This window comes from Mixophyes fleayi, chromosome 8 (assembly GCF_038048845.1).
Source record: "Mixophyes fleayi isolate aMixFle1 chromosome 8, aMixFle1.hap1, whole genome shotgun sequence".
Lineage (NCBI taxonomy): Eukaryota > Metazoa > Chordata > Amphibia > Anura > Limnodynastidae > Mixophyes > Mixophyes fleayi.
Window position 1 is genome coordinate 42,603,116 of NC_134409.1, and position 27,844 is coordinate 42,630,959.

Sequence of the window (27,844 nt, forward strand, 5' to 3'; positions counted from 1 at the left end):
AATCAATATTATTCACTTCCTTAGTAAGTAGTTTTAATGTTTTGGCTGATAAGTGTATACTTTACCTCTACAGTGATCGCAGTGCTAGATTATTATCTTTTTCACAAATTTATTAGAGCCCGGATACTTCATAATTCACACTGTTCTCACCTTAGTTTCCACTCCACAGAAAACAGGTTTGAGTGCAGTTTACGCTCTTTACACTAAAGTTTGATATTTACCCTACATCACATCTCCATCAACAAGTAGAATTGCGGTTGGTGGTTCCATATAAGGATCTGTGCCATTCAGGGACTGGTGGCAATTTAGTAGCATACTAGTACGGAAAGGAGAGACCATTTTTCACAATCAGCAATAAATTTCCCTCCTGTATGATTTCCAGTTCCTTATTACACCAGTTATTACTATTTTACTATAATGGTTTAGAAATTTGCAAAGATAATATATAATATCAAAGTCCATATAAAGTCTCTGATAAGGCAAAGCAGTATAAATAGGTCGTAAAGATAAATACATAAGCAGTTACTGTGAGTAAAAGGAGGAAAATGGCAAGCCACAATATTTTATATTTAACTTTAATATTTCAAATGCTTTCCATGAGCAGTAGTTCTGTAGTCAAGCTGAACAATGGAGGCTATGAAGATATTGTCATTGCAATAAGTCCAGCACTCCCAGAAGATGCCCGCATTATTGAAAATGTTCAGGTAAGTCTCCTACTAGTGTGGTTTTCTCTGTCATCTAGGTCAATCTCTCTTTCCATACTCTATCACTCTTTCTATGGGTGAGTAGCACATATGTAAAATGGTTAAGGGAGTCTGATAATGAAAGATTACCTACATGTAGAGAATTGTGTAAAAAAATCAGACAAAGTAATGTCAACTCATCCACCTTTAACCACTCAAAGGCAATTTAGTTAGCACATTACAAGCAAAATATATTCAATCCCACTTTAAAGCTTCCAGAAGAGAAATTTTATACAACTTTTAGATCAAAAACATTTTTAACTAAATTACTAAAGACAAACTTTTTCTTAAGAGCTCTCAGTTGCCTTTATCCTTACTCCTAAAATCAATGCTATTTAGATCACTCTTTCACTATATTTTAAAAGGGAGACAAAATACACCTGGATGAGGAGGATTGGCACATTTTGGCTAAATCCTCCGAAAATTCTGTTAATAAATGGGCTTTGGAAAACACCTATAAAGAGGACTATGAGAATTTCCTTTTTGTTCCAAATTTTCACCCAGCATGCTTTCAATTTTGTTTTACGAGGGTCCATATTTGGTGCTACTATTCAAAGTTGAAGAGGTTATACTTTTGGTAATAAGGAATGATATTCTCAATTTCAGCCTAGCTAATGGAAACCCATTTGAATATTAAAATGACCACAATAAACACATAGAATAATCTGACAGACTTTTACTCAAACCTGAAAAACTCATTTTTTCAATTTATTGTCTTAAAATTTCAGTCAATTGGACCTTGGTAAATTATTATCTCACTTAGTATTTGGCAGCCATAGATCCTAAGAAATGTGAAGAGTGTCTCCTGTTGTTGTAAATCAGGCCTGGCCAATCAGTGGATCTGTAGTTGTTGTGAAACTACAAGTCCAAGCATTCCTTATAAGCTATTGCATGTCTATTTGATGGCATAGCATGCTGGAGCTAGTAGTTTCACAACACCTGTAAGAACCACAGGTTGTCCAGTCCTTCTGTAAATCTATGATCTTAATTTAGCAATGATTCTATACCTTTTCATTTTTCTTTTCCTTTATTTATTTTTGTTATGTATTTTTGTCTTCACTTTGTTTCTTTCCTTAGACAATTTAGGCTTTTTATTCCAGGTTGATCAAGGTTTCCCATTTGACATATTAATCCATTGTTTGATTATGTTGGGATTTGTTACGTTTTATGATGTTGTTACTTCATGTTTAAACTTTAATAAACAATTTTGTATAACAAAATCCATACACATTGGAGGTTATTTACGAAGCACACACAATGTGCAATGCAAAAACTCTAGGTTGTGAACTAGTGTTTCTAGATAACCCTCCCAGTGCACATCAAGGTACAAAACTACTTAGTGCTCCCGGAGATGCCTCCACAAATTTGAAATATGCCTAAATGTACGGAGGGGTGAAAAAAATTCAAGAGGCACTTTGGACAAAACTATAAATGTCTCATCAAGCTACAACCTTTTATTACTTTAGAACCACTACTTTAAATTAAACTTTTATATTTTCTAAAATATTGCTCAGTTTTGTCTTATTTATGTTTTCAATAAGTTATGACATTGGCACTGGTTTATTGCATATGTCACTTAGATACAGATAGAAACATTTGGATATAATCCACATAAAGATGATACTAAAATCCAAAGGGTGTTTTATTACTTTTACAAGAGAAGTGGTATAGATAGAGAACAGCAGAGGACCTAGTACTCATTCTTCTTGTGATACTTCAACTGATAAAGGAAGTGAAGCAGATTCTGGGTTCAGAGAAATTAACACTAAAATAGCGATTAGATAGATAGGATGAGAACCAGGATAGAACAGTGTCTTGAAGACCAAGGGATTGTATCATCTGAATGAGAAGTGAGTGGTCAACAGTGTCAAATGTAGCAGAGAAATCCAGGAGAATTAGAAGAGAGTAATCACTTTTTGATTTAGCACACATCAAATCATTGACAACCTTAGTCAACGCAGACTCTGTGGAGTAATGAGAATGAAAGCCTTACTGAAAAGAATTCAATAGGTTGTACGAGGAAAGAAAACATGTGTAGGCGAGTATAGGCAATTCTCTCAAGAAGCTTGGAGGGCACAGGAGCTGAGAGATGGGACGTTAATTTGAGAGAGAGTTGGCTCAGTTGAATTTTGTTTCTTCAGAATAGGATTAATCACTGCATGCTTGAATAATGATGGAAAGATACCAGTAGAGAGAGAGAAATTACAGATTTTAGTAAGAAATGGGATGAGCACAGGAGACAGGGATCGGGGGCCAAGAGGACATGAGGTAGACTAGGAAGATAACAAGAGAGTAGATACTTCATCTTCATTTGTGGGATCAAATGAAGAGAGGGTGTTAGAGGGTGTTGTGAAGCAATTGAGCTGATTGTTTGTCAAAGAAGAGGATGCCATTTCAAGTTGGATCTTATCAATCTTGTCCTTGAAATAGGAAGCAAGATCTTGGACACTGATAGTAGTCTAAAGGTTTGGGGTGGGAGGTTTTAGAAGAGATTTAAATTTGTTAAAAAGGCGTTTGGGGTTAGAAGCTTGAGTAGAGATGAGAGATTGTAAGTATGTTTGGTTTGCAGTGTCCAGAGCATTTCAATAGGAGTTGTAGATAGCAGTTTATGCGAGGAAATCATTAGGGTATGAGATTTGAGCCAGTAACGTTCTACTTTACGAGAATGTTTTTTAAAGATTTTGTGTTACTATAGTGTGCCATGACTGACATTGAAGTCTCAGAGTATGAAGAGTCGCTGGAGCCATTTGATGAAGGGCTGTTGCTAGGGTTTGATGAAAATGTGGTACTGCCATATCAGGGGATGACAATTTAGAATTTAGGTGTAGGAGAGAGGTGGAAACTGTTGAAAAATTAATAGTTAAGATTTCTATGAGTATGAGGAGGCTTGGTAGATTTTGACAGTACATAGTTTAAAGTACTGGGGAGAGATTGTAGATGATAGGATGAGGATCCGAGAGGGGGAAAGAAGTGTTAAGGAAATCAGAAACTGAGCATATTCTAGAGAAAACAAGAACAAGGCAGTGAAGTAGAGGAGTGGCCAAGGGAGGACTTTAGGAAGAATAGTTTGGAAGCAGAATTGAAATGTGGATTATCAATGGGGATATTGAAATTACCCATACTGATGATGGGAATGTCGTAAAGAAGAAGTAAGGGATTCATGCAGAGAAATGTTCAAAAAAATTGTTGGAGTGGAGCAGGGAGGTGACAGATCACAGCAACATGCATAGAGAATGGATTAAATATCTAAAAAACATGTAATTCAAAATATGTGAACATAAGTGATGCAGGTGAGGCAGTGTCTGATTGTGTAAGCCACGTTTCTGTTATTGCAAGTGAGGTTTGCTGGATTTCGGTAGTGTTCTGATATATGTGTATGGGAGAACTGACGGGGGCCTGGATTAGGAGATATTTCACTAGCTATCAGTAGCAGGAAAAATTATTGTAAGGTATGTGACTTTTTTTTTTCTGGCGACAGGATGAGGATGTTCATGAGTGTTAACTAGAGGTGGGTTGAATATGAAATGTCAACATTCACAATGTTGACAATCATAATGCTGACACTGTTATAATGTTGTCAGTCATAATGTCTACATGTTCATAAAATGCCAACATACATAATGTCAACACATTCAAAACTTCGACATGTAAAATGTGTACAGAGTTGTAATGTCGACATTCAAAATGTCAACATAGATGCAAACAACTTAAAACAGCAATACATGTAAAACCCTGCAATAAATAAAAAAAAAGGATTTCCCCAAATAGCTTAACCAAGCCTAGTGTTGCCAGCCTAAGCTGGCACTACCAAATTCTGGGTAGCAAAGAGCATGGAGTCCCCCTGATTTTACTGTTACTAGCACTAGGCTTTACCGGCCTGGGTTGGTAACTATGTCAACATTATGAACATGTAGATTTTATGCCTGTCAACATTATGAATGTGTTATTTAGCATTAATTGTGTTTCATATGAATGTTGACATTTTGACTACATTCCCTAGAGGCGAGTGGAGTAATGAAAGGCAATGTGGGCAAAGGTGTGTATTGCAGGACAGGTAAATGATGATATAGTCCTAAAGAGAATGCCATGAAAGGAGAGTAAGTAAATGAAAGTAATTTGTTAAACACTGGGATTTAAGAATAATGGGCATGAAACTGAGGGATATAAAAAAGAGGTACATCATTGCAATGTCCACTGAAGTTAGAAAAGAAGTGCAGAACACTTGTTGCAGAAAACACACGTCTGTCCCCTACCATGCGTCTCTCCCCCTAGGCTGAATACCAAGATATAGTGAGGTTAATTTAAGAAAAAGTTACATCTGTGCTAATTACTCATGTGATCAGAGAAGGAGGAAAATGATTGAACTTATTCAGGCTAGATAAGTGCCAGGCTAGTGTCATAAAAATGGGTCACTGACCAGCAATGCAACACAGGTAAGAGCAATAGATAACAAATTCCTATTATATACTTTAAAAAAACACAGATGCACAGATGAGAAGTACAAATTAATGAGATCATCAACATTTATTTATATAGCACCAGCAAATTCCGTAGCGCTTTACAATTGAATGAGGTTCAGATTCGGAGAGGATAAGAATTGCAGCAGCTGATGTCCATAGCTGCAGATGAAAGAGTAGAAGGATCATTAGCACTTGTGCTGTTTAACTGTGTTTTCTAAACACTTTGTGAGAAAAACACTTAATGCAGAAAACATACGTTTGTCTCCCCCACACGTCTGTTCCTCTAGACTCAAGAATCATGATACAATCCAGTTAATGTTGCTATGCAACCAATAGTTTGTACTTTATACTGTAATACATAAAATGTTATTGGTGTGTACATATTAACATTTAAAATAAATATTTTTTTCCTATAAAGAACATGGTAAAGGAAGCCACAAATTTTTTATTCATTGCTACAAAAAAGAGACTCTACATACGGAGTGTTAAAATCTTAATTCCAATGAACTGGCGGAAAAATAACTATACAAAAGCAAGAACAGAAACATATAGTAAGGTAAGAGAAATAAGTCTGTGATGCAAACATTACGTTATACTATAAAAATTTGGAATACCGCCAAATGCAGCCCGCTGTGTGTGTGTGTGTGTGTGTGTATATATATATAATGTTTAATTAAAGAATGTATATATGTTCATTATACTTAGCCTTTTCATTTTCAGCAAACAACTATGCGTTAGGAAACAATAATGTATTTTAGATATGAGAAAGGATATCCGTACCGAATGTGTCTTTGTTACAGGTTTTTAGCACTGGCAGTAAGTCCCAAATTTTTATCTTTAAATGAGGTGCTCTCCTAGAACAGTAATGGAGAAAGGAGAAAAAGAAAGATATCATATTGAAGGCACTTAATGTTTGTATATTATCAGTATTGAGACAAAATGTATTTGTTTATTACTTAACTAAAAGTTAATTCTTTATTTCTTAATATACCAAAATTATCATAATTTGATATAGTATATATTTTGCGCCATGCAAAATATTAAAGTTAAAATTAGAAAAGATAAGTGATTATAGGGATATAAGTCAAATAGATTTAAAAAGGAGGGAAAAGAAAAATCCCCTTGATGTACTCTTATTTTATTTATATAATAAAATAAATAAATATATATAATTATTTATTTTAACAGGTATTATATTCCTGTTCACCCTTGATTTAGTTTCAATTCAAATATAGTCAGGGCAAATAATAATATAATTTTTTATATCAATTAAATAATATAAAAGCAACAACAAGAATAAACACAAGACAACAATTCAGGCACTGCTCATACCATAATGAGCAAGGGTTCTATTCTAGCTAAGCTTATGTAAAAGCATTGATCTACTGACTTTAGAAATGTATCTGGGCATCCTGAGAGGCATAGTTACGTTTTATAGGATGTCAAAGCAAAACTGACCAATTATATCCAACAAAATAAAATGGATTTTTGGGTAGACTCCAATTTAATAGGATTGCCTAGCTATCATAGAATAGTAGACATTTTATATCTGGTATACACTAGATTTCTAGCAAACAGCCTGTTTTGAATAAAAAAAATGCTATCTTCTTATTACATATGAGTTTTTAGAATTGTATTGCTTTCAGGTGTATAGTAATGCAGATTCTATGCAGTACAATAAACTGCTTTGGTCCCCATAGTCACTTATGTTTTATTTATTATTATTATTATTGTTTCATATTTTAACATTAAAATATAGTCAATGGATTCAAAGCACATGATTCCGGTTCCTTTTTAATTAAATATTGAAAATTATGGAAGTATCCTTATAGTATCAGTTTACGACTAATAAGGAATTCAATGTAACTAAATGCTTAAGAATACAAATGATTTACTCTTTAAATAAGGACGTTTGTAAACAGAGTTCAAATGTCATTAATTTCATTTCTACTAAAATAAAAAAAAATAATGATAAAAATATGTAGGAAAATATGTAGGATCTTTACCTAACAGAGATCCCCCACCAATTACAGAATATAAGTGAATTGAAGGGGAACATATATTAAGCTTTTTCATTCTCCATATTTTTCTCTTTGTAATATTAGGCAGATGTCATCATTGCTAAACCATACCTGAAGCATGGAGATGATCCTTACACTTTACAATACGGACAATGTGCTGATAAAGGAAAATACATTCATTTTACACCAGACTTCTTGGTAGACGACAAACTGATCTCTGTGTATGGGTCACGAGGTACAAAATAAAGATTTAAAAAATTAATGTATACTTAGTACCTAATTGTGTTGTGTACATGAAATATGTCACTCTCAACCTCCCACATTACAGTGCATAGAATGTTGGAAAGGGAAGTTTTGATTAGTCCTTGTTCATTGATATTCACAAGAAAGGTGCAATAAATAAACAATGATGAGAGATCACAATGATATAAAAAATTACTATACAACTGGAGCATGATTAGATGGCGCACTTGGAGTAATCTGATGCCCCTGAACTGAGTGTGTGCCAGACTGTGCAACACTAACACCTCCATGTAAGGGGTGGCAAACTTTTAGCCCGGGGGGCAAGACTTGACTCAGCAGCTTATTAGGAACATTTTTTTTTGCAGGTGGCCCAGCCCAATGTAGCCCACTATGGGACCAGCCCAGGGTGCAGGTGCCCCCCTGCCCCCCCCAGCCCAGTCTGCCCCTGAACACCTCCCACTTAATTTTATTGTCAATGGTGCAATTGAAATACTATGTGACAAGCGCTCAATCTCCTGTACATCTAAAAGAAGGGTACTTCATTTGTATTTGTACTCTTCATTGTCCACAGCATAGGCTTCATGTAGAGTTGGACTCAATTACTGTAAAAAATGCAGGTTTAAAGTGCACCTGAAAAAAGACACATTCTACGTAGTATGCTGAGACAGAAAATAAAAAGGTAAAATGAATAGTGAATTAACTCCATGTAAATTAAAATACTATATTTTATGTGCTGCTACCTAAACAGTGCTGCCATAGGCATTTATACAGTCTGGCAAATACAGTTCTGTACCAACTCTATCAGATACAGAAATTTGGTGGTTTTACCTAACTTCTAATTATAACATGGAAATAAGTTGTTTTGTGTGTTTGCCTAAAATAGATGTTCTGAAGCAAAATATTATTACTTATTAACTTATTATTACTTATTAACTCTCATTAATAGGATAGTTCATGGATTCCTGCAATTTCTACAACACAAATTATTTTATCTATTTTTCACCAGAGGCTTTATATTACCATTTTATCTCTATTATCTTTGACTAACAAATAACTATGGATTCAGTTGAACTCTATGTACAGAGTAAACCTGAGCTGTCTAGTATTAAAAAAAAAACCACAACTCTGCCAGGTACATGTAAAGTCTGTGCACAAAACAAAAGCAGTCTAGAACAATAAACAATATGAAGTAAAAGTTGCAGGAATGCACGTAATAAGCAATAACATTAAATTTGTTGAAGTTGGAAAGCTTATTTAAGGTATATGGCCATAAACCCACCTGAAATAATATATTAATTTTTCAACTTATACTGATTTGTTACATGTATTTTCATTAAGGGTATCTTTTCTTTAAGTTTAGGTTCCCATGTGTAGTTGTACACTTTACATTACCACTGTTCTATTGTTGTTGCAGGAAGAGTGTTTGTCCATGAGTGGGCTCACTACAGATGGGGGGTATTTGATGAGTACAATTCAGTCACACCCTACTACATTTCCAGCAATCTTCAAGTAGAAGCTACAAGGTATTTCAATAGCTAGTATTGATTTTTCATCATTTCTCAACATAATTGTATTTCTTCTCAAAATGTACCACCATGTTTAGCTGACACCAATTTGTGCTGTTGAAGAGAGTGGATAAATCCACCACACACAAATTGAATTATAATATTTCAACTAGAGATGCTCAGTAACCCCCTGGACTGGTTTTGGTTTTGATTTTGGATCTGGATTAGCTTTGTGTTTTGGCAAAACCGCCCCCATGTGTTTTGGTTTTTGGTTTTGGATTTTTTAGAAAAAAATCCTAAAATATGTTAAAATCACATAATTTTGCCCTTTCTTTGTTCCTACATTATTATTATTAAACTCAATAACACTAATTTAAAGTCATTTCCAGTAAATTTTGACCAACTCACAGGTCACAATATAATTTTCATGCACTTTCAGACAAATACTGCAGCACCTGGCAGGATGCTAAGCGACAGAGCAATGACACAAACACATGGCAGTTCCTAGCACATCTAAGACACATTGGCACACAGCAGCAGCAGAAAAGGAAAAGGGGGGTCTGCCTTCCCTCCCACCCACCATTATTTTGGATCTTAGAAAGGAATCCAAAACTCGCAATATCCGAGATCCGACAACGTAACAATGACGTTTTGCCTTGTTTTCAATTCCGAGGGCGCGCGACAGTATCGAGCCGGCTCGGCTCGGTACTCGAATTCCCTAAGTTCAGGTATGTTCGGTTCCAGAAGAACCGAGCCTGAGCATCTCTAATTTCAACCTTTATTTGTATTCCAATCTTGAAACATCAATCACTACAGTATACATGCCGAGAATGGATTGCAGCCATTAGCATACATGTCAATGATATATAGAGTAATAAGTGTATATTATAATATTGCACCTTATCACATTAGAATTTTGCAAAGCTACACTAGATAAAGAGCTACTGTAGGAGTCACTGAACAGATCAGTACAAATGTCACTAAGCACAAGATAACCACAGGAAATATTTAATAATCTGCCGGAATAACTGAGCAATATATATTCACATATGACATGTAAAGGCAGTCTGAAGTTAGTGTGCTCTTTACATTCAAGTTATCCAGTTAGAATTCTTCATTTGAATAGGATTCATGGAATTCCAATTCAGTCACTATTATAAGAAAAGCATGCTAATTAAAACCACATTCAAGAAAGTTCAGTGCATAAAATACTGAATATAGAATGCATATTTTAAACTAATTTGCTATAATACTTCAATATAGGAATATACATGGCAATACCTGCTAGCGCAATTTGCATTAAATAATATAAGAAGGCAAGAGCACATCAGGCAATGCACTGATTTCACCTAAAACAGCACTGTGCTTAACAGAAAGTGTAAGGGTTGAATAACCGGAATCTGCAAACTAATTGACAGGTCAATATATCACAGCTTTATATTTTATAACTGAGTCTACTAAATATAGTATGATGGACAATGATATATATCATTGTTCCACATTCCAATTGTCTAAAGAAGACTGAATTGTACAAGGGACTACAACCTGCTTACATATCCCTGTTTGCTTTAAAGTAATAATCCATAAGGAACATGACTTTACAAGTAACAGAACAAGATGATTTTTTTATTTCTGGTGTGAAATCCATAGAGAAAATCTAACATTTAAATTAAAAATTATTAGATTATATCTGTCATCACAAGACACATTGAGCCCAATTCATCAAGGCTTGAATCTGCTGATTTTGAGTGTGTCGTACACAAAATCATGCTGCGAATGCTCAGAACTAGACCATACACCAGTAAATGCAGCCATGTCTTCTCTGTCCTCGTATGCAAAGAATTTTCTACAGCCTACAATTTCAGTGAGTGAACCGAGTGGGGAAGCGCCGTTTGGCTGTAGACACTTTACTGTAAGGGCATGCCAAACTCAAGTGCACGCAGCCACCCAAATCAAACTCTGGGATCTCAAAGCTACTTGTTTTTCTGCCGTATATCTTGTTCCAGCTGCAGGGCTAGTCTAAGTCCTGAGTACTAGTTATATCTGTATCATATGCATGCTATAAAATGTGTTTTCAAGGAGCAGCTGTCAAAATGTATTTTATGGAGGGGGGAGGGGAACTTTTTTTTTTTTTACTGCTTTCTCATTAATGCCTTTATTATTAACAGGCAACATTATTTTATCGTTCTGTGTGTTCTTTTGTGAATTAATAATCCACGTAGCTATTAGACATATTCTACAGTGTTTTTTTGTAGTAGAGGAGAGCAGACCTACACCCGAATTAATCAGCACAAGTATCTAAAGATTTGCTCCATTTTGAATTCGGGAGTAAATAGAGCCGATTAACACGTGTTTTAAACAAACGCACATTGCGCTCAGAATGCATGCCTTGAAGAATCAGGACCATTGTTTTTTTTATACAGATTGTGTATGTAAATTACATCTACATTAAGGACTTATCAGTCACAATTAAAGAATAGTCTGGTTCCAACATTTTTAAATTAAATGTATGGATTATCTGAAAAGCTTGGCCATGAAATCTATTAAGTAAACAGTGTGCTGGGGGATTTTTCTCTATTGTTTTCATTTCTGACACTTAACGAGCACTTGCACTGTATTGATCTTAATAGAATATAAACATTTTGCTATTTAGTTAGGTGAGTCCGGCATTGTTAGATAGGGAAACTATCAATTTTAAGTGTAATATTACCACTGTGAAACAACCCTTAATGGTGCTGTCATATGGGCCTTTTGAGCACCAAAATTTCTCTAGTAGTAATTTTATAGCCTGCACAGTAATGGCCAAAATGTTTGAGAATGACACAGATATTATTTTTCACAAAGTCTGCTGCCTCACAGTTTTTATGATGACAATTTGCATATACTCCAGAATGTCATGAAGAGTGATCAGATGAATTGTAATTAACTTCCACGTCCCTCTTTGTCATGTCAATGAACTTTATCCCAAAAACAACATTTCCAGTGCATTTCAGCCCTGCCACAAAAGGACCAGCTGACATCAGGTCAGTGATTCTCTCATTCACACAGGTGAGAGTGTTGACAAGGACAAGGCTGGAGATCACTCTGTCATGCTGGTTGAGGTAGCATAACAGACTGGTAGCTTTAAAAGGAGGCTGGTGCTTAAAATCATTGTTCTTCATCTGTTAACCATGGTTAACTGCAAGGAAACATGTGCAGTCAGTATTGTTTTGCACAAAAAGGGCTTCACAGACAAGGATATTGCTGTTACTAAGATTTCACCTAAATCAACCATTTATCGGATCATCAAGAACTTCAAGGAGAGAGGTTCAATAGTTGTGAAGAAGGCTTCAGGGCGCCCAAGAATGTCCAGCAAGTGCCAGGTCTGACTCAAAAAGTTGATTCAGCTGCAGGATCGGGCACCACCAGTGCAGAGCTTGTTCAGGAATGGCAGCAGGGAGTTGTGAGTGCATCTACACGTACAGTGAAGCGAAGACATTTGGAGGATGGCCTGGTGTCAAGAAGGCCAGCAAAGAAGCCACTTTTCTCCAGGAAAAACATCAGGGACAGACTGATATTCTGCAAAGGGTAAAGGAACTGGACTGCTGAGGACTGGGGTAAAGTCATTTTCTCTGGTTAGCACTTCTGCCTCACAGCACTGGGTTCATGAGTTCAAATCCTGACCATTATCTGTGTGGAGTTTGTATGTTCTCCCCGTGTTTGAGTGGGTTTCCTCCGGGTGCTCCGGTTTCCTCCCACACTCCAAAAACATACTAGCAGGCTAATTGGCTGCTATCAAAATTGACCCTAGTCTCTCTCTGTCTGTGTGTGTGTTAGGGAATATAGACTGTAAGCTCCTATGGGACAGGGACTGATGTGAGTGAGTTCTCTGTACAGCGCTGCTGAATCAGTGGTGCTATATAAATAAATGGTGATGATGATGATGATTGTTTGGGGAATCTGGAAGAACACTTGTCCGAAGAAGGAAAGGTGAGCACTACCATCTGTCCTGTGTCAAGCCAACAGTAAAGCATCCTGAGACCATTCATGTTTAGGGTTGCTTCTTAGCCAAGAGAGTGGGCTCATTCGGAATTTTATCTAAGAACACAGCCATGAATAAAGAATGGTACCAAAACATCCTCCAAGAGCAACTTCTCCGAACCATCCAAGAACAGTTTGATGATGAACAATGCCTTTTCCAGCATGATGAAGCACCTTGCCATAAAGCAAAAGTGATAGCTAAGTGGCTCGGGGATCAAAACATAAAAATTTTCGGTCCAATGTCCGGAAACTCCCCAGACCTTAATCCCATTGAGAACTTTTGGTCAATCCTCAAGGGGCGAGTGGACAAACAAAAACCCACAAAATCTGCCAAACTACAAGCATTGATTAGTCAAAAATGGGCGGCCATCAGTAGGGGCAGGCTGGGCCGGGGGGCAGGGGGGCATCGGCCCCCCGGGCCGCTCAGAATCACGGCTGTTAGGGCCGCCCTCTCCCCGGAAGTAATATCAATGTGATGCGGCCGCCTGTGCGGCATGTGCTCCCCGGGCTGACGGACGTCAGCCCGCGCCTGGCCATCAGTCAGTATGTGGCCCAGAAGTTGATTGACAGCATGACAGGGTGAATTGCAGAGGTCTTCAAAAAGAAGGGTCAACACTGCAAATATTGACTCTTTGCATAAACTTAATGTAATTGTCAATAAAAGCCTTTGACACTTATTTAATACTTGTAAATTTACTTCAGTATACCATAGCAACACCTGACAAAAAGGTCTAAAAACACTGAAGAATTAAAGCTTGTGAAAAACAATACTTGTATCATTCTCAAAACTTTTGACCATGACTGTACATGCAGTGATTTTACCAGCTAAAAGAACAAAAGAACAAGTAATGTAATTTTTTTATATTAATATATATTAAAGCTTGCGTATTGCTTAGCTAAATTTTATCAAAAATCTCTAATGTGTTCTTCATGTTGCCTGTTCTGTTCTTATGAACACTATTTCTAAAAGCCAGCCCACACAATAGAGATATAACTAGGAATAAAAAGGTCTCACAGCAACAATTTGAAGGAGCCCTATCCCCTCTTTACCTCCATTCACAACATCTGTGAGATGGGATGAGCTGTGAGCGGCCGTGAACACCAGTGAGTAGGCTAACGGCATAAGGATGCTTTGCACAGCCGTGTTTATTAATCTCAGCAACTCTGCACTTATATGTTGTTTTCCTGCACAGAGCAGGTAGTGTATGTTCTAAATTCCTGACACATGAATACAAAATTGTTCTATGAATGCTATTGGCAATGCAGTTCTAGTGTGTCAGGAATTTAGCTTTGCTATGTGAGGGAAAACACAAATTTCTCTAGAGTAGTGTACATGGGCAAACAAAACGCCCATGTGTCTTTACCCTTAGGGACCTGAATTTCACCAAGCACTTGGTGCCTCGGGGCCTCTTAACAGCCATGTGAGCAGCTATGGCTATTGTTATGCCAATGTCTCAGGGACTGATAACGGTCCATATTTTTCAGGTGATCTCAGGTATAATAATTAGCAGAACATTTGGATTTTTAATAATGAATCAGTCACATACTAATACATCTGTGTGGAGAACATGCAATGTTAACTGACTTTAGGAACCAGAGCTTACAAAGAAAGCAGATATTGCTATAAAGTAAAGATAAGTGAAACACTGCAAAATTTTACACAAATTGATTTTCTTGGTGCAACAGGCCGTTTTGTAGAGATGCCGTTTTCTGTGACTAGAGCTGAAATGATGATGGTCAATTCATTCTGCTGTGTGGTGTATTTTATGTAGGACAGGAAACACTTTGGGACAAATTCTGCTGGCAGAATGTTTGAGATATTGTGGCCAAATAAATAATGAGGCAAATATTTTATGGAACAGTTTTTAAAATGTATTTGTCGCTACTTTATAGGGTGTTGTTTCTCTATTTTGAATCACCTGACACAATGTGGAAACCAGATCTCTGTGATTGGCTTTCCAGTGACCTAGGTAACAGAAATCCTGTGCACATCTATAAATATATTTTCTTCCTTTGTTAGGTGTCCTCTTGAACTAGATGGAATTTACATAAAAGACCAATGTGTCGGAAATAACTGTAAATGCAACTTAAACATTGACACAGGACTATATGAAGATGATTGTGTTTTTCTACCAAATAAAAATTCTTTATCCCGATACTCCATAATGTATCTGCAGGCCCTGCCTCTTGTAAGTATGATATAATTCACAAATTTTATTCTGCATAACTTTCTACATGTCTGGCTCAATTATGTAAATTTTATGGATGTTCCAAATACTTAAAAATACACATACTTTCCTGAAGATAATTATTTTGCTAATAGTCTTGGTCCTTATTAGGAAAGCAAGCAAAGTAATAAGCTAGTGGGGAAAACTGCTGTCCACTGTTTTTTTTTTCTTTTTATTCAATGACTGTGTCACCTGTAAATCCTGTACATACTTGTATAAAAATGCCATTTTAATTCATATCAATAAGGTTGTTTCTTAAAACATTTTACTGCAGTCTACCCAAGCTTTTGTGTGTTTGTTTTCCCATTTTGTTAGACAGATAATACAAATTCAAAAGGCATCCCTGAAATATCCCTTATCTCTACTTATATGACAGATAATATGAGAAAGCCCTTTGCAATAAAAGCCGAAAAGCTGAACATTGAAAAACAGAACATAAAATAAACATAGTGGGCCTGAGTTATTAAGGCACGTATTTGGCCTGCTATACTTACCAACATCTATGTTCTTCATCTCTAATGGATCCAATCTTGTAAGCTCTTAATCTAATAGGCTTGTGTTCATAATAAAACCCAATACATTCTAGGTCCTGAAGCTGTCCCCCAAAAAACGACAATCAAGGTCCTGAAGTTGTCCATAAAAATTAACCCTCCCAAAAAATATTCCATTGGTGAAGGGGAAAAAAATCTTCTTTTCTTGAACAACAAAGAACCCCAAACAATCCACTGGAACCAGCTTTGCAATAGAAGAAACCATTACAGAAGACAAAAACTTAGTGTCTGTATGCAGGAAAAACCGTCACATAATAAAATATGAAAGACGAAAGGTCTATTTATAAACCAGGGGCTTTCCCACTGACATTATGGGATGGTGATGTGAAGTACAACATAGTCTCTATTTTTGATAAATAAACCTCTAGAGTCTTAATATGTTAATTATTTGATCCTATCATGCTCTAGCTGTATTTACAGCTATATTTATAATATAATCGAAAAGTCAGAATTCTTTTGATTCATCCAAAATATGGAAACATTTATTTAGATTTTAGATTTAGAAAATTTAGATCTGTGCTTGATTAAGTGAGATAAAAAAAATAACAAATGTTACTATCTTGCACTCTGTGGAGTCAGCAATTTGGCAGGTTCCCCAATATATCTAACCTTCTAGACCAGGAGATCTTATTATCTGTTCAAATGGGCCTTGTTTGTTGTTGTCAAACCCTCTCCCGTCAAGAACTTTTCATTTTCATGAATGGAAAGCTCATAGGGGAGGTGCCTTGACAAAGCTTGTGTTGGTGTTATCAGGCCCGCTTAACAGGAGAGAGGACTTCCTGCTCAAGACCACTAGATGCATTGGGGGATCCAGTGAAATGCTGAATAAACACATCTAATATAAGTATTGTATGTATTTCACTTAAATCTACACAAAACATTTTTAGTTTTTTTTGGTATTAGTCTTTAAATACAAACTGATTTACATAGGGCAATTGAGTGGCTTTCTTTGTTCTTTGCTGTGTGCTGTATCTGAACATGAGAGCCACTTATTTGATAAAACATTGAATTAGCAACTACTAATTCATTAAATAATTTTAATGATATCTATAATTACAGTGTGAATTGGCTTTCAAATCATTTATTCTGTTTGTCATAACACATTGTCCTCTTACATGAAATTGTTCTGCAATTTCTCCAAAATCTATGGATGTCCTTTTTACTGTACTTATAGATAGGGGTTTATAATATAATAGGCAAATCTTCTGGTGTCTAAATAATGCAGCATGACATACATACATTTAAAAAATGTGTAATTATGTTTTATATAAAAATTTCATGACTAAAAACATGCCTCTGGCTTATACAGGTTTTTGTTTGCAATAATACTTCTAGATGAACTCCAGTGCAATAAACATTACTTTTAATGTTTCCAGGTATCTGAATTCTGTGATGATAGTAGCCACAATGTGGAAGCTCCAAATTTACAGAACAGAATGTGTAACTATCGCAGTGCATGGGACGTCATCATGAACTCTACTGACATAAGCTCCACTCCACCAACATCTAACACAAATATTCCTGTCCCCTCCTTCACACTTCTTCAGGGGTCTGACAGAGTGGTCTCACTTGTGCTTGATGTTTCAGGAAGTATGGGCGCTGTAAGTTTTTTCTGCCTGTTCATATGTAATAAGAAAATGTTATGTGGATAACTCATGAGCATGTGTTAGAGGTAAACTGAGTATAAGAAATATGCAGAATAAACAGAACAAGTGATGTACAATACCTCCATATTATAGATCAACATATAGTTTTAATCATAAACCTAAGATTTCAATGTTGTATTCAGTGTCGGATTTACTTTATTGGAGACTGTAGCTGTCTCAATCCCTTGGCACCCACTGGCTATTTACCCAGACTTACAGGCGAGGAGTGCAGCCAGAGTTAACTGGCAAAGGCTCCTGCACCATGTCAGACTTTATTAGACTACCTTACAGCCTATCAACCAACTCCAATACTTTTGATATAGGAACATATTTTCACACCCAGGAACATATATGAAAAAGAATGGTTACGCTTATTTACCACACATAACCAACAGAGCTATAGTACTTTTATGTAAGGATTAAATAAATCATGCTAGAACAGTTATAACATAACACACAAAGAATGCAATAAAATGCTGGTCCCCCTTATAGCCAACTCTGAGGTTTCTGCTTCCGATTCAATCCACGTCTTGGTCAGTCCAGCAGATGTCTTAAATCCTAACCCGTCCTGGCAACTAGCTTCCATGATTTCACTGATGAATCTCTCAGACTCTCTTCTGGTCTCCGGGAACAGGTTTTATTTTTGCTCTGATTTCCATGCTTGTGGCTTCTAGGTGCAGCTAACTCTGTTGACTACCATATTGGCAGCCATAGATGGACAGGGACTGACAGCTGCCCATCTCACTCTGTAGTTTTGCATACTAGTTCTGAAAAAAGCAGCCTGATGATTATCTTAGCTGTGGTAACCTTCAAGAATTAACTCCTTTCAGTGTTTTAGTGAGATCCAGGGCTTCATACTTAATATCACTTTCTATGAGCCAGCTGGCCCTTTAGTGTGCATTATCCTACTATCAGCAGTTGCAGGAGCCAGCGCTTAGTACATCTATGGAGCAAGCTGAGATTGGGTCAGACAGTATGTTTATCTCACACCCAAAAGTGAAAAGTGGTAAGCTGGTTAGAGAAAAACCAAAAAGTGAGATAGTGTCCTGAATGTGGACTAGTTATTTGTTGTTTACTTTAAGACAATGGTTCTTCTTAGAATGTAACTGTTTTATATTAGGGTTATGGCTTACTGACCATGTTTGTGTGTGTATGTTTATATATATATATATATACTGAGCAGCCACCACATTGACACCACCAGCCTAATATTGTGAAGGTCACCCTGGTACCACCAAAGAACTCTGACCCATCAAGGTATGCCCTCTGAGGGTGTCCTGTGGTATTTGGCACCAAACGTTACAACAATGTTTAGGTAGGTGATACATGTCAAAATAACATCCACATGAATGCCAGAATCCAAGGTTTCCCAGCAAAACTTTACCCAGAGCATCACACTGCCTCCACCAGTTTGCCTTCTTCCCATACTGCGTCCTGGTGCCATCTCTTCTCTAGGTAAACAGCGCACACACACCTGGCCATCCATATGATGTAAAAAAAAACGTTATTCATCAGACCAGGCAACCTTCTTCAATTGTTCAATGGTCCGATTCTGGCATTCACGTGCCCATTATCGGTGCTTTTGGCAGTGGACTGGGGTCAGCATTGGCACTATGACTAGTTTGTGGCTATGCAGCCCCATGCGCAGCTAGCTGTGATTCACTATGTGTTCTGAAACCTTTCTATCATAAACAGCATACCTTTTTTAGCAATTTGTACTATAGTAGCTCCTCTGTTGGATTGGACAAGCCAGGCTATCCTGCTATCCTTCACTTCCCTCACACATCAATGAGCCTTGGGCTCCCATAACCCTGTCGCCAGTTTACCGATTGTCCTACTACTTGGTACTAAGCAATGCATTCTGGGAGCACCCCATAAGACCTGCCGTTTTAGAGATGCTCTGATCCAGTAGTCCAGTTATCACAATTTGGCACTTGTCAATGTCACTCAGATCCTTACGCTTGCCCATTTTTCCTGCTTCCAACACAAAAACCTCAAGAATTGACTGTTCACTTGCTGCCTAATACGTCCCACCCCTAGACAAGCGCCATTGTAACAAGATAATAAATGTTATATACTTCACTTGTCTGTGGTTTTAATACGGCTGATTGGGGGGGGTGTGTGTGTGTGTGTGTGTGTGTGTGTGTGTGTGTGTGTGTGTGTGTACCATCACTCCAGCTCCAACCTAAATCCACTTTAGGACCATCCTTTGAATTCATCAAACTTTTCTGGTTTGGATTTTATCTGATGATTAACTTACTGTTACAGTAAGAAAGTTAGAGAGAATATTAAACTACTCCAACAAAAAACAGCAAAACATTTAATATGCAGTGTTTCAATTTTTATGCTTAGTGGTCTCTAATATTTTCCTTCATCCATCAATTACAGAGTGAACGGGATACACGACTTTGCCAGGCTGCAGAAGTATTTATTATTCAGATCATTGAAAAAGGATCCTATGTCGGAATTGTTGAGTTTCAGAGTGTTGCTACAATCATTTCACCATTAGTGCAAATAATCAGTGATGCACAACGTCAGCATCTAAAATCTCTCCTTAAAAAAAAAGCAGGTGGGGGAACAAACATATGTGATGGGATCAAGAAAGGAATTGAGGTAATTTAGTAATAAATATTTTTCCATCAATTAATGCACAGTACAGTATTACGGCTTCTTAATCTTTCTCGTTCACAACCTAAATTATTTCAGTGATTTAAGCTTCATAATCAGTAATAATGTTCATTATTTTAACTACAGTACTGTTGTCTTTAAATTGAGTATAGTATTGTTACACAAGTGATGCATGCAGAGTGGTGTGTATGCCAGTTTGTGTAGTATATCTTGTGGGAAATGGCTATGTACATGCCCAGAAAGTAGTTACACGCATATGCACCTCTGCAGCAACTTGCATGATTCTGACACTTATGCCTGTCTGCATCTGGAGAGGTGGTAGGGGGAGGAAAGGGGCATTCTAATGTAGGCTGAGTATACTTAATGCGTGTTTATGCAAGTGCGGCGCATGCAGACTTGCAGAAACACTCATATATACCATATAGGCGAATGTTTTGCACCTACACATTGCTGATAATGACTTGTCATAAACTAGATGCACATGCCGAAACTGAAGAATATCAAGATGTGTATGGTTCCGCATATGTGTGGAAATATGCTGTTTTTCCGTACACAGTAAGTACATTGCAATAGCAATGCAGCATGATTATAGGTGAACAGTCGAATATATGTCCTGATCGTGCTGTTCATCTAAACCTATGAAGCTATGTCTGTAGTGCACAATTAGTTTGCAAAGAGAGGATTATGGGGCTCACTGTATATAGACGCATATGACACAAGGGGGCAAATGTATTAAGGTCCGATTTCTGCAAATCACCAATACTCAGGGACTTTGCAGGCAAAATTTAAAACGTCAATGTGTTTAAAGACAAGTTTTGCCTTTAAACACATTGGCGTTTTAAATTTTGCCTGCAAAGTCGCCGAATATCAGCGATATGCAGAAATCATACCTTAATACATTTACCCCCAGGACTTACTTGTTGACACTTTTGATCAATGCCTTTGTACAATACAGTGGGGATATTTTTTCAATTAAACTGTTAAAAAGTTGTTATATGTGTATGTAACAAACAATCCTGTATTAGCAAAAGTTACTCCAATAGTTTTGGTTATACAATTTTAATTTAAAAGTGTCAGATTGAAGGGCGCTCTAATTAATGTAATGATAAAAAAACATAATTTTTCTGTGTATGCTGAAAAATATAAATGCATTCATTGGCTGAAGCAGTGATATCATGTGAAATTGGGCGTGTGTGTGGCCAGTGATAAAGATTAAGTTGGAGAATCAATTGTAAATGTGTGCTCATTTGTTACAAAAAAAAAAACATTTTTTGAACTTTACACTTTAAAATGCTAATTAAATAGAACATATAATATAATATGCTCTAGGCGGCTCTACTCTAACTTCTGTGGCACTGTCAAAGACACCCTGAGCAGGAGAGAGGATTTCCTGCTTGGGCAGTTAATGACAGACAGCCATTCATTAGATTTGAGGATATGGGTAGTACAAGCAAGTGAACCTTTGCTATTTTATTTACGTCACCTAACTCCACTCAATACTTGCTTGTGCTCATGGTTGTGTGGTTCAGTAATCTATATGAAAGGTGCACAGACATTTTTTTATAAACAGCTGTGTATCAAGAGATCTAAAGTAGTAGTTAATGGCAGGGGTATAACTAGTATAAACAAATGGAGGGTACGGGGTGGCATTACTGCTCTGCAGTCCACTGCTCTACTTCTCTGAGCATGAGTGGGGGCTAGTGCGTATGCAGTGGAGCACCATTTGTGCTGGCTCTGTGCATGTTCAGAAGAACAAAGTAGAAGCCTCTGGAGCAGCTAAACACTCACCACTGGATGCCAAAGCAGGGCATTTGCCATGTTAGTAGTTATATTCCCATTTAATGGTCTATTATTGATTATAAAAAAAACAAATTGCATTAAATTGCAAAAACAAATTAGAGTTGGCTTAATAACTTACTTTCTGTTCAAATATTGTTTCATATATTTTGAAACCCTCACGATAAAGCACATGCACTTAGTCAAAATAAAAGTATCAAAATAGCATGTTATCACTCGTAATACCTTTTAAATAAGAATATTTGTGATGTCTTTGAAGTGACTGAAAGCAACCCCTACAGCCACATTCTAATGCTACAACCATTGCCTTGTCAAATGATGCATAGGCTACATTGCATATCTTTGTCTATGCCTTCACTGCTCAGTGTTCCATCTTAAACTAAGGATCTCTATTTTTTTTCGAAACTTGTCTCAAAGGTGAAGTTGCAAAATTACTAAAGGAGGATAATAAAATAGACCTGAACTCTGCCCATTCACTGTGTTTTATTATCTTTGCTCTGACCAAGTCAGGATATGTCAGAGCTAATTTTAAATTAACCACTTCTTCACCTGTGAATGAATATTAGCTTGATATTGTACTTTTCCAGTTTGGATACACTTTTAACCATTTGTACATTTCATATAGTTGAGTATTTTTCTTACTGATGGAATTGTGGTATTAATTAATATATCACAGTGAAAGACTGGATGGTCTCCTAAGCAATTGAAATATTTGTGTCAAAAACAACATTTTGTCTTCCATTTTTAGTTTTACTGTATGCTTGCCAAAAATATTTTTTTCCCTGTTGTCCCTGACTGACTATGTGTTGAGGTTTTTATGGCCAATACAGACATTCAGTAAGAACACCCTTTACATGCTACCAGTTTTGTGGTAAACGACCACCAAATGAATTCTGTGACTACAGTATATTATTTATCTTGACATCAATATGTTGCATAGTCCATAGTAAACTTGTATGTACAGATTTCTGCCTAAAGGTATCATAAGATCAATAGATGTAATTAGCAACAGACTAAGAGAAAAATAGAGACAGATATAACCAGTTATTAAAAGAACTTTGCCATTTGCATTATCAAACGGTAGCACCTAGACTCAAAAATACACAAATCAATATGCATCAAACTTGGAAAAACCCCACCTCTATAATAACTGTGCCCTCCTCCCCAGTGTAGAACATTGGTGGGGGTCCAATACCTGATATCAACCAGTGGACCTTGGTTATTGACAGGTGAAGAAGCAAATATCTTTCTGCACAAAAAAAAGTCAACCATCCTAGATACAGAACATTGAATGCAGTATCTGGTTGAACCGTGATCATTAACTATGGCTCCTGTCCAATCATGTGCTACATTCTCTACCAAACATCTCAGCCATATGAGTTTGAGTCTCTTGCCCAGTGCAGGCTCCAGTGCTGAAAACGCTGTTCCTCCAACTGATGCAGTTTAGTAAGCTTCTGTGTAATTCAAATGTCGCCTCTACCCCTGCATTATACTTTCTGGAGACTTTACACTGGCTTAAGTATCTTGTATCTCTAATAACCACCATAGCCATATTAACTGCATAACAATGTTACCTGAATGGGCATTAGCACTATCATTGTATGCCCTACATGACGCTCACATCATTTTTAGAATCATGTCTTCAATAAAGTAGTTACAAATAACAATGAGCCATTTCTTTAAAACATCAAATAAGAACATCCTTTTTTCTGTAGCATGCCAAAATAACCACCTCTCGCTAATTTACTCAATTTGAGCCAAATTCATTTAACCCTTTATTTGCACAGTGTTTTTAATGAAAATAAAGATCCTCATTTGGCCACTATGGGCAGCACAGTGGCTTAGTGGTTGGTACTACTTCTGTCTCCCAGCACTGGGGTCATGAGTCATGAGTTTGATTCCAGAATATGGCCTTATCTGTGTGGTGTTTGTATATTCTCCCAGGGTTTCCTCCCACACTCCAAAAATATATTAGTAGGTAAATTGTCTGCTATCAAATAGACCCTTGTCTCTCTGTCAATGTATGTTAGGGAATTTAGACTGTAAGATACAATGGGGCGGGGACTGATGTGAGTGCATTCTTTGCACAGTGCTGCGTAATTAGTGGCACTATATATAACTAGCTGATGATGAATCAACACACTGTGAGAAACATTTTTAGATTGTCTGGTCTGCCCTTTGACTTTCACATGGAAAAAATGTACCTAAAACACAAGGCATAGTATTGATAAGTTCATCTTCACATAAGTATAATTCCCATACCACAAAAAATACGCTGGGTGTTATTTTTTATTTTTATTTTAATAACTTTAGTGAAAAAAACACCATAACAAAAATATTTTAAGGAAGTCTCCTTCTGATATTCATTAAAAACTCAAGTTTTAACATACAAAGCAGGGAGCAATGTCATATCCCCTGTTTGATCTCCACGTACTCTATATAATATCTACACCTAGGGCCGGATTAAGGGAATGGAGGCCCCTGGGCTAAGGGGGCCTCCATTCCCCCGTGAGGCCCCTCTGTGAGCTGCCCGCCGAGAGCACCCCCCAAGCGCTTACCTCTCTTCTCTTCTTTCCTGTCACTGTAGTCCTCCTTCCGCTGCACTCTGTAAGCTCCTTACTGAGGAGATCTTTTGAGAGTGAGACTCAAAGTCTCACTCTCACAAGATCTTCTCAGTAAGGATATTACTGAGCACCGGGGAAGGAGGAATACAGTGACAGGCTCAGCAGCATTGATCGGGCCAGGAGCGCCCTTCGCCCCCAGACCGATCAATAATGCTGCTGAGAACTTTCAAGGGCCCCCTGGATGCACGAGGTCCCTGTGTTAATTTGGCCCTGTCCGCACCACACATGATACTCTGCTTCTCTCTCCCTTGCTCATAATCACTTCCCACAATTAGTGCAGAACAGCTGGGTCTCCAGTTTGGCTATACATGCAGATGTGGAAAATGTCAGACTGACTGGATCGCAAGGGGGTTGAATATCACAGCTGACAAATGACAAAGTACATTATGCATTTTTATTGTTTTTTTGTGTGGGCAATTTGGGCAATTTTTTAAATTATACATAGGCATCAGTTTGTGCTTGGCTTAGCAAGAATTCATCAATACAAGTGCAAATCACATATGGTACACCCTGTGAAGCCCTACATGAAATTACTATAACAAAAGGAAGTGATCCTATTTTACAGTACTTTTATTATTCACATTAAAGGGATTGTCCACTTTTGGTCCAACCCATCTTAAATTAACCTTCTCTATATCTATATGAAAGAGGGGAGATGTTTCCAGTTTGGGATGCCAAGGCTGATCATTGATCCACGATAGAGAACCCAAGTGTGACCTATGAAAGGACTTAATCTGCCAGCACTGAGAGCCGCAGCAGGAGGAAGCTTTCGGTTTTAGAAAATGTGGGTCCCTGAGGGGGAACCTTCTTGGATATACATAGGGAAAATTTTAACTTGAGAAGAGGTTGTAGGTAATTATGTTTGCACCATATAGAATGAAAACAAAGGCTGAAGAATGTTTCAGTATTCTGAAAACTGAAATAAAGCTGTAACATTGAGTTTTAAGAAAAAAATAATAACAGGGGCAAAAACTCTACACATCTAAAATCAAAAAAAAAGTATATACCAAGGTATATGTCAGTACTTTTAGGGGTATAGTTACTAAACTGCGGGTTTGAAAAAGTGGAGATGTTGCCTATAGAAACCAATCAGATCCTAGCTATCATTTATTTAGTACATTCTACAATTTGACAGCTAGAATCGGATTGGTTGCTATAGGCAAGATCTCCACTTTTTCAAACCCGCAGTTTAGTAATTGTAGCCCATAGTCTTTTTGGAAAAGGACACATTCAAAGACATGATTTTACATGGTGTGTTAAAATGAGTTGTGTCTACCATTTACATCTTTTAGGTAAATAAGGGGACCAAAGATAAATCATCATATGGTACTGAGATAGTACTGTTATCAGATGGAGAAGATAGCAGGTTCCCTACAGCTTGCTATTCTGACATAATAAACAGTGGAGCAATCATTCATGTAATAGCTCTTGGAGCACAGGCAGCAGCAGCCCTTGAAAAGATTACAGAGGAAACAGGTAAGTTTTACATCAGTGTATATCACAATTTCTAGGTTCTGCTTGTTAAGTACCAATGTTTTGCATACACTGTGTTATGTGCGTATTGTCGCTAACCAATAACGATTGTCGAACCTCGATTTGTGTTTCCAATGCACAAAGATTTATTCGCAAATAGTAGAATTATATGCTCAAGCGAAGTGATAATAAATACAGCCGTTACTTATCGCAGGCGCTCTGGATCCAGTGTGCAGTCATTCAATCCTGAAGTCTGGGGACAAGATGTCTGAACACTAGATGTGAAGCTGCTGCTTATATACACACAGAAATACAGTAATACAATGAAGATGGTATAGCTTGCATCTATTGGTCCAGGTCCAAGGGGTTGTCAATCATTGGCTAGTTCATCCTAAGGAATCCAAAGGAGGGGGTCATCTCTCCAGGGGGTATGCTCGGCTCTTCCCGCCAAGATTCCTTAGTCTTAAGTAGTTCATAATTCCCTATCATTCATAACTTGTGTATGCACTCTGCGATTCCTTCGCAGAGTGAACCAAACAGTAGGAAATGTTAAGAGGTTTATTATGATACCACTCATGATATGATTCCTTCAACCTGTTCCGTATATTTCACTAATATGCATGTAACTTTAATATAACATATAAATACAACTATATTTCGACATAACTGACTATGTGTTGCAACTACCATTAATGTGTACTATTTTATAAGTATGCGTGTTTGTGCGAATGTATGGTAAAAGACCAATTACTGTTGCTGCCACGTGTAGTGGATGCGTATGCCCTTTCACGCCGTAGCGTGCCCTTGTACGTCATAGCGTACCGTACGCATCTTTTCAGACAAAGACAACCAAGTTTGCTCGACTTTAATTGAAATGACTTTATCCAATTTGCTGACTTCGACAACTGGTTATAAGAATACAAATGAGTATGTTTAGTGTTAATTTTACCAGTTAGATTTCATCTGTTATTAGAGCTGTAAAGATTATGAGATCTATCTAGTGTTCATTGAGCAATTGAAATTACTGTAATGCTATCTAATTTATGTGCTCAAAGAGCATAGAGCAATATAAAATATTAACAATGAGCAAGGAATGTTTTTTTCTGCCATCCTTCTTTGTTTTATCCTTTATAATTCTATATCCATTAACATATTACCCGCCTGACAGCATTATGCTAAATGTGAAGTTTGGTGGAGGAGGAATAATGGTATGGGGCTGTTTTTCATGGTTTGGTCTCAGACCTTTATCTCCACTGAAGGGCAAGCTTAATACTTCAGCATACCAAGTTATTTTGGACAATGCTATGCTTCCAACTTTGTGGCAACAGTTTGGGGAAGGCCTTTTTCTATTCCAACATGACTGTGCCCCAGTTCACAAAGCAAGGACTACAAAGGCATGGTTTGATGAGTTTGGTGTGGAAGAACTTGATAGAACTGCACAGAGTTCTGACCTCATCCCCATCGAACACCTTTGGGATGAACTGGAATTAAGATTGCGTGCCCGGCCTTCTCATACAACATCAGTGCCTGACCTCAAAAATTCTCTACAGAATGAATGGGCACAAATTCCCACAGAACCACTCCAACATCTTGTAGAAAGCCTTCCAAGAAAAGTGGAAGCTGTTATCGCTGCAAAAGGGGGACCAACTCTATATTAAAGTATATGTATGTGACTACAATGTCATTACAGCCCCTGTTGGAGTAAAGGTCAAGTGTCCGAATACTTTTGCCCATATCGTGTATGTGTAACAAGACCAGGTTTGACTAGACAAATGGCTGACCAGACATGACATAATGATAAAGAATATAATATTTGGGTAGCAATACCTATTATCTTTGTTGCTCCTTCAATTTGTCTTCACCACTAAATCATGAAAATCAAGATCCCCATGTGTTTATCTACTA

At 37.2% G+C, this 27,844-nt stretch overlaps 1 protein-coding gene across 1 annotated transcript in view; it reads left to right on the top strand.

Moving 5' to 3' along the window:
* Positions 1 to 545: 545 nt before the first annotated feature.
* Positions 546 to 27,844, top strand: part of LOC142100230 (calcium-activated chloride channel regulator 1-like) — a 50,033-nt gene continuing 22,734 nt past the window's right edge. The window contains exons 1-8 of the mRNA XM_075184163.1: positions 546 to 704; positions 5,622 to 5,759; positions 7,309 to 7,459; positions 8,882 to 8,990; positions 15,013 to 15,181; positions 17,148 to 17,372; positions 19,806 to 20,030; positions 25,759 to 25,942. Of these exons, the coding sequence (XP_075040264.1) occupies positions 546 to 704; positions 5,622 to 5,759; positions 7,309 to 7,459; positions 8,882 to 8,990; positions 15,013 to 15,181; positions 17,148 to 17,372; positions 19,806 to 20,030; positions 25,759 to 25,942 (1,360 nt within the window). The remainder of the gene's footprint in view (positions 705 to 5,621; positions 5,760 to 7,308; positions 7,460 to 8,881; positions 8,991 to 15,012; positions 15,182 to 17,147; positions 17,373 to 19,805; positions 20,031 to 25,758; positions 25,943 to 27,844) is intronic.